The sequence below is a fragment of the Ovis canadensis genome, chromosome 7 (genome assembly GCF_042477335.2).
Source record: "Ovis canadensis isolate MfBH-ARS-UI-01 breed Bighorn chromosome 7, ARS-UI_OviCan_v2, whole genome shotgun sequence".
Lineage (NCBI taxonomy): Eukaryota > Metazoa > Chordata > Mammalia > Artiodactyla > Bovidae > Ovis > Ovis canadensis.
In genome coordinates, this window is record NC_091251.1 from 83,172,138 (window position 1) to 83,183,383 (window position 11,246).

Consider the following 11,246-nt stretch of genomic DNA (forward strand, 5'->3'; position numbering starts at 1 on the left):
GGCATTTTAAAAGTTATAATCAATTTAAAATCTTATTCTAAAATAAATTATATAGCAAATTAAAATAAATTTGCTTTGAGTTAATCCATCAGTGCTTCTATTTGGATCTGCCTATGTCAGTTCCATAAAAGATTTATCTTCTAAGTTAGGGAGGATAGCAAGGGCAGGGGACCAGATGGAGAGGGCTGGTATACATTTCCACCTCTCCATCTTTCTTTCTAATTATCTGTCTTTTTAATGACAACCACTAATGGCAGTGAAGGGAGAGCAGCCAATATCTCCTAGTAGTATTTTAATTACAATTGGGTAGCCATTTCAGATACACTTAAGTGTGCGTTAAATCTGAAGTTAACTCTTTTCTCTTTCAAAGATAAGGCTGGGTTGCATTTTTAGTTTTTTTAATTAGTTTTTCTTTCTGCATTCTCCTGTTGGATGGACTTGGGGGGAGATGAATGGGATTTTAAGGATATTTTAATGTTATGCAAAGGAAAACAATTAGTGGGCACTTTTGCAAAAGGGGAGGGAGGAAACTCCCAGGTAGTGAAGCAATAGAGGAGAGCAGACCTTCAGGAGTTTGTGCTTTGCATGCTGAGAAGTGGGGTCTCAGCTGTCCATTAACAAAAGAAGAGAAGCTGAAACTCAGATGGGAAGAGTCAGACATACACCCGCGCCTCAAGCAGTCTCTTTTCTCTTTGTTTTTAAACGCTACTGCAGTGTTGTTCCTCACTGTCTGAAAGGACCACAGCGCCTAAAACACTGATTGCCATCCTCAGTGGGAGAACAGGTTTCCAGTTTCATCAGCTGGAACGAAGTTGTGTGTGTATACTCAGTTTAAAACATTAGAGAAAATGTGGCCTTCCAGGGCGGCAGTTTTTCTGGGTAGAGGACAAGCCCCCATGATTTTGACTTCTCTATCCTGGCTGATTTAACCCATGTCTTTCTTCCAGGTGTACTATCGGATTCAACTAGACTAGAGAGGAAGGGGAGGCAGGATCACTATGACCTTGAAGGGGCTCACAAGTCCCCACCTAACAGCATACCTGAGTGCTATGGGCCTGAGCCCTCGGGTACGCTTGTGCGATTTCCCCCTGTGGACTGTGGGCAGACACTAGTTCTGCTGGCTTCGGGGTGGCTGGAGGAGGTAGCCTAGGACAGTTTTTAGTCTCCTGGGAAAAACCAGAGAAAGAAGAAATAGTATAGAGGGAGCACGTGGGCCATCAGCCAATTTCCTCACCTTAACCCTGACCCACCTATTTCTGTCGACGCCCCCTACCCCACTAAAGAAGGGCAGAGTGTGCGCGGCGATGGCCCAGTCTGAAGCATGCTGCGGGCCTTGGCCTGCGCCTCCTTCCTGGGGCCCCGGCGATGCGCGTGAGGAAAAGGCCTCTGCTCACCCCAAGGCCTCGGGCCACGGGGGAAAACGCCGGGCCAGGGAGATAAACGCCTGATGAGGCCCGGCTGGTCGATGAAGCCGAGCTGCCTCCCGGTCGTGCCCGAGACCCTAGAAACCCGGACCGCTCTCCTCAGCCATCGAAGGGGTGCCCTCTGTGACTGGCACCCCTCCGCCGAACGCGCGGGGGATGAGCCCAGGCCCTTGAGCCAAAACCCAGGCCGCAGGAAGCAAAAGACACGGGCCGTACGTGACGCGGGGAGGGCGGCGGGGCCTAGGCCACCTCCCGACCAGGCTCAGGGGCTTGAGCACGGCCGCCTAGGCGTCTGAGACCCAAGGGCGCTCCCACCTGCCGCCCCGCCCGGGAGCCGTGAGCGGCCACGACCGCTTCCTCCTGCCACCACCCGGCCTGGTCCAACCCCTTCGGGAGTGCTTTCCGCGCCGCTCGGGGGTCTCGCCAGGAATTCAGCTCCTTGACTCAAAAGAGGGAGACCCGATGAGGGCTTAGGGTGTGGCTCCGGGGTGCCTAAGGCCACGGCAGCCGCGTTGTCCCACGAAGCTCAGGCTGCGGCACCTACTTGCAGCCTCTGCTCTCAGGGGCTCCGCGGGCCGCGCCACCAGGCCCCGCGCCTGGAGCTGCGCTGTGATGATACTCCCTCCCGGAATGTGAATGTGAGCGATCCTCGGTGCGGAGGTGAGAGGACCCCGCCCGGGGCTGGGGGCGGAGAGCAGCAGCGCCTCGACTCCCAATGCCTCGGGAGAGCAGAGGAGCAGGAGCAGCCTCCGGAGTCTGCGGGGTGGCGGGAGAAACTCCCCCAGCTTCCTGCAGCCTGAGACACGCGGAACGGAAACCTCTGGCTCTCTAACCTGGAGTACTGCCTGCAGACTTGAGCGAAGACCTCCAGGCGGCGGAGGCAAAAGGAGTGAAGCCCTTTCGGCCGCAGCTGCAGGAGCGGCGGCGGCGGCGGCAAGGCAGAGGAGCAGCTGCCTCGTGCGCGGTCAGTGCCAGGGGCCCAACCGGCCCTCAGGGTGCGGAGGACAGCGGCGGGACAAGGGTCACTGCTCAGCAAACTCAGTTCGCCCATAAGTGCCAGTGCCGCTGCCTCTTCCTGGAAGCCTCCACTTCATCTCTGGGTAAAGATTGAGCTGTCTTTGCCTGGAGGATAGTTCCCGGCCCCAGCGGCGTCCGGTTTCCAGCCCGCATCTCGTGGGGCTTGGGGGCTCTTGAGTCCCTGTCTGCTAAGCCAAAATTCAGAAACCGCCGGCCAACCCCTTTGGCCTCTCGAGTATTTAAAGAAGCTTCGTTCTCAGCCAGGAGGTCAAGGAGAAGAGGCAACGGGGACCCGAAGTATCCTGTGTTCAGATTTAAAACTCCAAAATTTGAAAATCGCCCCAGTATATTATTACTTTATTTCACTCGGTAAAATTCTGTAAGGTTTCGTCCTAAAAACTATCTAGAAATCATTGTTTATTACTTTTGGCTCTCCTTACGAAATCTGTAAAGGAGAAATCAGAAAGTGGCTTTTGATTCAGTTAAACTGAGAAGACGAGAAGGTAAATTGGAGGTCCCTTGACAGCTGGTCCTTGAAGATTTCCTCGAGGAAAAAAAGAAATATGGTTAGTTCCCCCCGTGATTGCTCTAAAATGATTGCCAAGAAAACTCAATGCAACATCCAGCTTTCTCACCTCCTCCTGCTTGTCCCCATTTTAGCCAGACCGAGAGGAGGATGGTGAGGGAGGCACATTGTGCAATTTCTTATTAAACACATCTGGAATATGTGCACTCTGGATCGAATGCCAGGGATTTTACAAAGAGTTTATGACTGTGACAGAAAATTGTCCTTTTAACGAGTTTACAAGCAGTAATCACAGGGGCTTTTACAGGACCGGCCGGCCTGCTCTGCTCCTCGCCAGATCTGCAGACTTTTCCAAGATTCACCAACCAAGGCAGCAGGAAGTGGGCCGAGGCACCGAGGGAGATAGAACTTCCCCGAGTCTAAAATTATACTCAACAGAGCTGGAAGAGTGGGGGGTAGTCATCGGAGTAGGAAGAGAGGGCTTGTAAGAAATTAAAGTAATTGGCCCTTCCTATTTTCCAGGGAGATTTCCGCGGTGTCCTTTGAAGCCTGTCAGGGTCATTGAAAGCTATCTTTGTGCTGGGTGTTTGTTTTGGGCAGTGAATGTGAAGAATGCGAGGAGATCCCCTGTGAGAGCCCCTCCTGCAGAGGGTGGCATTTCTCCATGGCCCAAGACGTGGAGAATAAACACCCTAGTGACTTAAATAAACACCAACTTAATGATCCAAAACACTAACAAGGGAGATTGGGACTCTGAGCTCCCAATGCAAAGGATGGTCTCTGAGCGGCTGTGTGAACATCTGTCCATCACTGGGGGGAAAAATGACTTTATAAGTAAAAGTGACTACAGTGACCCTTTCTCCCTGGAACTATGTCAAAGCCATTTGGCATTAAAAGAAATAAGAAGAAGGTCTTAATACCCCTACCCCCACTTCTAGATCAGGACAGGAAAGATAGGAAAGAGTAAGAAAGAAATGAACATATTAATGGTGACACAGATGGAGAAAAATCAAAATTATGAAACTGTCATGTCATAAAATAGACTTCCTCTGGGGAGCAATATTTTACAAAGCACAAGCAAGCCAATCCTGTTATCCTGAGTAGAATTTTAATAAATAATGCCATTTGTTTCACTAATTTTAAAAGCTAAATACAAGGTACATCATTTTTGCCCCAGGCAAAAATAATATGGAGCCTACATGATTACTGGGATTGTTTCTGGACATCATCCGGCAGCACTGCAAAGAGCTCCTGTCCTGTTGGTCTGCTTTCTATTTGTACAGATTAATTCACAATGTTGCTATCCTTGAACGAGTTCCCTTTTTTTCCTTCATGCAGATAAATTATTTTACTTTCACAGTCTTGCCATAAATTTGCTAATACAAAAGAGGTAACGTACGAATTCTGTGGAGAAAAGCTAGTGGTAAACAAAACTGCATATCTAAGTAATAAAAAATAAATAAATATACCAAATTTGAATTTGCTCTTTTTCTGTCACATAATTAACTCAGTCACCATTCTTGGTTCAGGGGATGGCCTTCAATGTACCCTGCAATTCATAACCACCATTAAGTAATAAAGAAAAAAAAAACCTATTTGTTAAAAAAGGGGGGAGCCCAGTGACAGCAGTACACAACTCACCTTTCAGAAACAGAATCAGTACTCCTGGTGTTCTACTAAGTTTTAATTTAGACTGGTTTAGGTACAATAGAAAAGAAACCTGCAAACACATGCTGTTTTAGTAACAAATACCAGGTAGCCAGATTTGTTACGTACTTTTGCAAGCTAGAAACTAGAAAAAGGAGAAACCCTTAACAGGAGTAGGCTACAGATATGAGAGCTTCAAGGGCAGGAGAAGTAATGGCATTCAGGAAAGTGTTTTTCCACATTGGTACATTTTTTAAAGTTTGCCATAAAAAAACCCAAGAAAACAAACAACAACCAAAAACCCCCACTAAATTTGACAAAAATAGTTGTATTAATAATGGTCACTTCTATTTCTAACTGCCTCACATAGACAGCATTAAGACATTTAGGCACTTGTTTTCTTCCCCCTAATACTGTTCTTTCCTTTTAATCTACATAAAATTATTTAACACTAAATATGAAAAATGTAAACTTAATTTTCCCCATCAAAAAAGGTATAAGATCATATTTTTCCTATTCACCTTAAGAATGCAACCAGTTCCTCTCAGGCTGGAGGATCTTTTCACTGTTTTAACTTCCCTCTCTCTCTCATTTTCATTTCCTTTTCCGCTTCTCGAAACATTTTCCATAAATAAATTAAGATGAAATAATTAAAATCCAGTTGATTTGTAATTCCATTCACTGAAGAAAAAAAAAAAAGAAAAAGGAAGCCTACTGAAGCAGGAACACGGGTTGCCCAGAACCAAGGCTGGGTAACTGGATGTTTTTGTTTGTTTGGGTTTTTTTTCCCCCTGATCTCCACACTGGGAGGGGAAATGTAGAAGTGGAAATAGTCGGAGAGAAGAGAGCACTACGTTTGAGATCGCTGTTGGTTTTGATTTTTAAAAAGATATTTGTGAGAGTCCACCATTCCTTTATGCGCAAAGAACCCCAGAAACAAGCTGCAAAAAATGTTCCTGATGTCTATTTACAAGTGTCCCTAGTTGCTGCTTTGAGGCCCCAGTCCCTCCCTTCTTAGGACCCCAAGTCCACCAAACTGGAGGTGAGGGGGCCCAGCAGGGAGTCCTGGAGCTGATGCTGATGGGCTTGCAGGCTGTGCGCTGACTGCGAGGCTGTTAAACCCGGGAGAGAATAGTTGGAGCTCCTGGCGTGGCCCATGTTGCCCTGAAGCAGAAGGACCGAGCTCTGGTCTGGACTCTGGGGAGGTGAGAACTCTTCTTCTGAGCTGGACATGAGTGGCTTGCCCCCTTCCAGAGGAGAGAGTTGATTCTGCTTGTTGGAGGAGGAGTTATTGTTTTCGGTGTTCTCCCTAAGAAACAGAGGACAACACCATATGGTTAAAAAAAAAAAAAAAGTGTGAGATGGAGGGAGGGGAGCTGGAAGAAGGAAAGGGCCATTGTGCAATCAGTCACTGACCCAAATGGAGTTCTGCCCTCTCACCCACCCCACAGAGTCCTGGGGGAAAGAGAGGAGGCCTAGGAGACTTGAGAAAGGTGATGCTGGGTCCTTTCCTCTTCCAGAGTTTAGAAAGCCAAATCAGCAGGGCTTATTTGAAATGCACAAAAAATTATTTTTAAAGTTTTGTTCTAACAGTTTTTATTAAATACCTATCAAGAAGTACCACATTTAGAAGGAAATTTGAAAATCTTCCAACAAATGGTTGTTGGTGATGAAGAAAATGACGGGAGGTGGGGTCGAACAGCGCCCAGTGCACAGATGTTTGGTGGTGAATTAAGTCAATTGTCCTGTTCCCATCTGAGGAAACAATTAACCGTCGAGTTTCCCTGCCCCTGCCTGGAGGTTGTGGTTTCAGAGGCACAGGACAGGTCATGGGAAGTGGTGTCCAGAGCGGCCCAGTGACCTGAGTAAACACAGGGAGCACAGCCAGTCTCTCCGATTTCATCAGGGAGTAGGCCCTCTGGCCTGGCTTAAAGGACGGCCGTTTTGTAACAGACGTCTAAATGGAACTGCACGGTCCCTGGCCCGGTGTTATTCGCTCAGTCCTCAGTGCCTCGCGTGCTCTTTCAAACTCCCTGCGGACACCCACACCGGCGCACACTTTGCTGGCAGGGGAACTTCAAGACCCGGCACAGCCTGAGCGGGTGTGATGTACCGGGGTGTCAGCCTGGGCGCTCGGTGCTGGTAAACTGCAAGGTCTCCCAGCCCTCGCGCTTCTGCCTTCAGAATGCTCCCCACCCCGGAGTTGCCTGTCTGTCCAACTCTCCCCAACTCTCGTAGTCTCTCTCTCCTAAAATGCCATCTCAGCTGAATTTCTCCAGACTCTTGCTTCCCAGAGGGAAACAAGGAGGCGACTTCTTCGGCCCCCAGGCTCCGAAGCAAACAAAAGAAACTCGGCCGACTCGGGCGTTCAGGTTTCCCCAAAACTGCTCGGCTCCCCGGAGCGCTCTCCCCGCCGCCGCCGCCTCCCCGAGGCTCTTCCGAATCTTGGTCGGAAACTCCACAGCAAAAGAGTGGAGCCGGGCCAGGTGGCCAGGAGTGTTCGTGTGAGGAAGGCGGAGACAGAGACAGGTTGAAAAAAATGTTGTCTTCTGTGTTCTAGGGTAAGAGAAGTCTGAGACTAGAGACCCATTCCTCGCCCGGGTGAGCGGCGCGGACAGCGGGCCGGACCCGCCGCGGCGCCCGGCCACGCGCCAGGGAGCCGACGAAGAGAATCAGTTCTGGGCTTGGGGCACCGGGGAGTCAACGAAGCGCCAACCCTCCCAAAGCGCTCTCTTCTGTGGACTTCTTTCGAAAGACTCCTCCCTTTGTGCAGCTAGTGCGAATGGAAATGACCTCTCACCCAAAAGACTGCCAGGACAGCGCGACTGAAGGGCCGGGCGCGAGTGGAAACTGAGCAGAACTTTCAGGACAGCTTCACCCTTCCGGGGTGCGAGAGGAGAGAGGTTCCAGACCCTCAGCCCCCACTGAACCCCTTCCCCCCGCGATACCAATCAACATTCCCCTTCTGCTTGATCTAAAAACTCACTCTCCACCCGCCACTCCTCTCCCCCTAGCCAGCCAAGAAGACATGAAAAACAAACCTAGCGCCAACGTTTCCCGACACTCACATCCCAGGAAATCCACGCGCGGACACTCAAATCAGATGAACACCGCCCTCCACCCCGCGCCCCGCCATCCCTAGCGAGCGATCTCAAGAGTTCATGAACTTTCGCCGCAGTGCAGCGGAGGCCGGGGCGCCGCCCCGCGGAGGGGCTCCGGCCAGCGGGGTGATCGAGGTGGTTGGTGCCTGCGGGGGTGGAAAGGGGCGGAGGGGAAAGGAAGGCTTCCCAGGGTCGCCCGATTTGCGGGAATGATGCCGCGTACCTTTCCTTGGCCTCGGCGGCCCGATCTCTTTGCCTCCGGTTCTTAAACCAGTTGCTGACCTGGGTGGTGGTGAGACCGGTGGCCTCGGCCAGCTCCCGCTTCTCACGCGGCGAGGGGTAAGGGTTATGAGCGTACCACTCCCGCAGCACGCCCCGCGACTTCTCCTTGAAGCAGTAGCTGGTCTCCTCGCCGTCCCAGATGGTTCGTGGCAAAGGGAATTTTCGGCGCACCCGATATTTGCCCACCGCGCCCAGGGGCCGGCCGCGTAACTTCTCGGCTTCCACGTAGTGAGCCTTCAGCCACAGTTGTTGCAGCTTGGGGTGATTGTGAGGCGAGAACTGGTGGCTCTCCAAGATCTTGTAGAGCTCGCGGAAGTTGCCGCGGTGGAAAGCGACCACGGCCTTGGCCTTGAGCACGCTTTCATTCTTGTGCAGGTGGTCGCAGGCGGGCAGCGACCACAGGAACCTGCCCAGGCGCTCCAGGTTCCCGCCTTGCTGCAGAACCTCGCACACGCACGCCACTTGCTCCTGTGTGAAGCCGAACGATGGCAGCATCGACATGGCTGGGGCCTGCCGGGGCGCACTACCCGGGCGCACGCTGCAGGGAGCAAAGCCGAAAAAGTAGGGGGAGGCAGCCGCAGGGAGGGGGGCGCGGCAGCTCCTAACCCCCTCCCTAGGCTGTGCGAAGGCGTAAAAGCGAGTCAAGACTTGAAGACGGGCGGCCGAGTAAGTGGAGGAGGAATATGAGCGCGCGCTGGAATAGGAACGGCCGGCTCACTCCGCAGCTTTTCGGGCCTCGCTGGCTCCTGCCTCCGGCCGGGTGGATGCTGCTCGTTGCCGGGGAACTTGGTTTCTGTTCTCCCTGCAGCTGCCTTAAAGCGCGCAGCGTCCTCGGCGCGCTGATTGGCTGCGGGCGGCGCCTATCCGGGGCTGGCCAGCCCGCGCGCCGCCGGGCCGGGCCGGGAGGCCGCGCCGCCCCGCGCGGGGAGGGCGAGGCTGTACAGCGAGGGATAGGGAGTGGTGGGAGGAGAGGGACCGCGAGTGGTGGGAAGCGAAGTGGGGAGGAGGGAGGCAGCGGTGCTTCGCGGGGACGAGGGGCGGTGGGAGTGGGTGAGCGCGTCAGGACCTTGCAACGTGAGCCCCCTCTGCTGTGTCACCTAAGGGCAGCCGCGCACATCTTTGCACAAATCAATGGCTCCAGACCTTCTAATTCCCCTCCTCTCCCTCCGTACCTCTGTCCCTGTCCTTTGCAAACTTGCCATTTCCCGGTGAGCTCATATTTAATTACCTTAATGTTGGAATGAATAAGTAATGGATTGATGAATAGCTTATGGAACGCGATAAATAATACAAGAGTAGACCAGTCCTCTGGGCTGCAGCCGCTGCAAGAATGGCTTCTCTCCCGGCTGGCTTCAGCTCCAGGAGCCAAACCTAATTTCCTCCCCTCTCCTCTCCTGCCCCCACCGCCCTCCAAAGCGCACAAATACTCCCAGCTGTATAGCGCTTCCCTCATTCGCAAAAGGCCACGACTATTTGGGACCGAGAGAAGAGTTGTGTAGAGCATAGTTGCTGAGCAAATAGAGATTCCAAGAGTTCATTTGCGATTCAGAATTTTAATGATCTGTGGTTTAAGTCTGCAGGCAGGCTTCTGGACTCGGTTTCCCTATCTGTGCGGTTGCCACCTCTGCTAATGGGGAATGCTGAGAAGCTTTACTTGCTATTAGCAAAAATGCTTTGGGAACATCGCACGAAAGGCGCTGGATGGGGTGTAAATTAAATAAAACTGTGTCCGGCTCCAATAGCCGTCCGGTTGTAACATAATATTGCCCTGTTCTGAGAGGAACACTGCCCTCAAAGCGAGGACGACCGCGGCTCCAACAAGATTAAATAAAGAGGGGTGTGTGTGTGTGCATGTGTGTGCCTCTGTGTGTGTGTGTGTGTAGATTGCAATGCTGGCCTATTTTACTGCCAGGGATTGAGAGATGTCTTGCAATTTCAGTCCCATCATCTGTTATTTTGTTGGGTGTGTGGAGAATGCTTAGTAAAACTACACAAACAAATGGAGCTGTAATTATCTTAAGCCTCATTTGCACACCTTGTTCCAAAGCAATTATTAAAAAGATTTTGAAAACAATTAGCGTCTCTAAATAGAGATAATCTATTGTCAGTAGCCAAGACTGGCAGGAGATAAGAACAATGCATGGAGATAAAGGGAGCCAAAAGGTGGAAGGAGAGTGACTTTATGACTATACTTATCTCTGATTAGATAAGTTCAAAACAGAATTTTAAGTACACTTCAAAAATGCTTTTGATTTAAATGTGTCCTCTTAGTCAATGCCGAACAAACCCTAGGTTCTTTAAATTTGCTTGTCTTTAAATATGTTTATTTAAACATCAGCAAGAGCATAGAGCATCACAGAACCATTTACATATTGAGACATAAGTGGGAATGGAAGAAGCACTGTGTGGGTTTCCCCTTGTATTATTTAGATGGTTTTAAAACAACACACCCATTCCAATGCACCTGGCAATGTACATCTTAAAGTCGTGAAGGGTTTCCACACACACCCCCACCCCCATCTGTCTCTTGGGAGACTGAGTAGACACGAAGCTGCTTCTCCACTGAACTCCCAAACAAAGCTTTTTCCATCTTTGAAAACTTTCCCTTCAGTATCCCAGGCAATTAGAACTTGGAAGCAAATGCTGATATTTCATTATGTTTGGGATTATCTTTAAATGCATTTAATGGGTGCACATTATTTCAAGAGAATCCCTACCACATGGTGTGCCGAATGACTTACTTTCTAAACTGGAAACCTGGCAAAGCAGAGCCCAAGCCCATGTGTCTGGTAATTTTCCCTCATGGTCTTATTTTAGTGCTCATGATGTTTCAGATGAAGTCTTGAAGAGCTGCAGTGTCCTGCCAGAAGGAATGTCTCTGCTTGGAACAGTCATTATTGACATGGCAGCTGTGTGCGGACTGGAACGGAGGTTTAAACTCGGCTCTAAAAAAATCAGTTAATACCCTAAAGTCTGGAGCAAGTGCGCAGAATTACAATGTGGGGGGGGGGCGGGGGGGAGGAGAACGGGGGGAGTCTGTAAATATAACCACGTCTCTTAAAAGACAAAGGGTAAGTTGAATATGGGATGTACTTTGTAATTAACAATTTTGTATAAGGAAATGAGGCACAGCTTGGACAAATAAGGGCAGGTATAGATTTACAGGGAACAGAGAGATTACAATGAGACACCCACCACCTTCCCCGCCCCCAACCCCCCACCCCCGGCTTCCTCCAGACCTCCCTGCCC

At 50.6% G+C, this 11,246-nt stretch overlaps 1 protein-coding gene across 1 annotated transcript; it reads right to left on the minus strand.

Annotated features, from left to right (window-relative positions):
* Positions 1–4,056: 4,056 nt before the first annotated feature.
* SIX1 (SIX homeobox 1) lies at positions 4,057–8,920 on the minus strand. The gene is made up of 2 exons (XM_069596753.1): positions 7,939–8,920; positions 4,057–5,923 (listed from the first exon to the last, which is right to left on the minus strand). Exons 1-2 carry the CDS (start codon positions 8,496–8,498, stop codon positions 5,629–5,631), a joined length of 855 nt encoding a protein of 284 aa, XP_069452854.1. The 5' UTR covers positions 8,499–8,920; the 3' UTR covers positions 4,057–5,628.
* Between the last annotated feature and the right edge of the window lie 2,326 nt (positions 8,921–11,246).

Excerpts from the sequence above, each read along its gene's own strand:
- SIX1 (XM_069596753.1), bottom strand. The coding sequence starts at position 8,498 with ATGTCGATGCTGCCATCGTTCGGCTTCACACAGGAGCAAGTGGCGTGC. Across the intron at positions 5,924-7,938 it reads GCCGCCGAGGCCAAGGAAAG|GGAGAACACCGAAAACAATA; the intron begins GTACGCGGCATC and ends TCTGTTTCTTAG.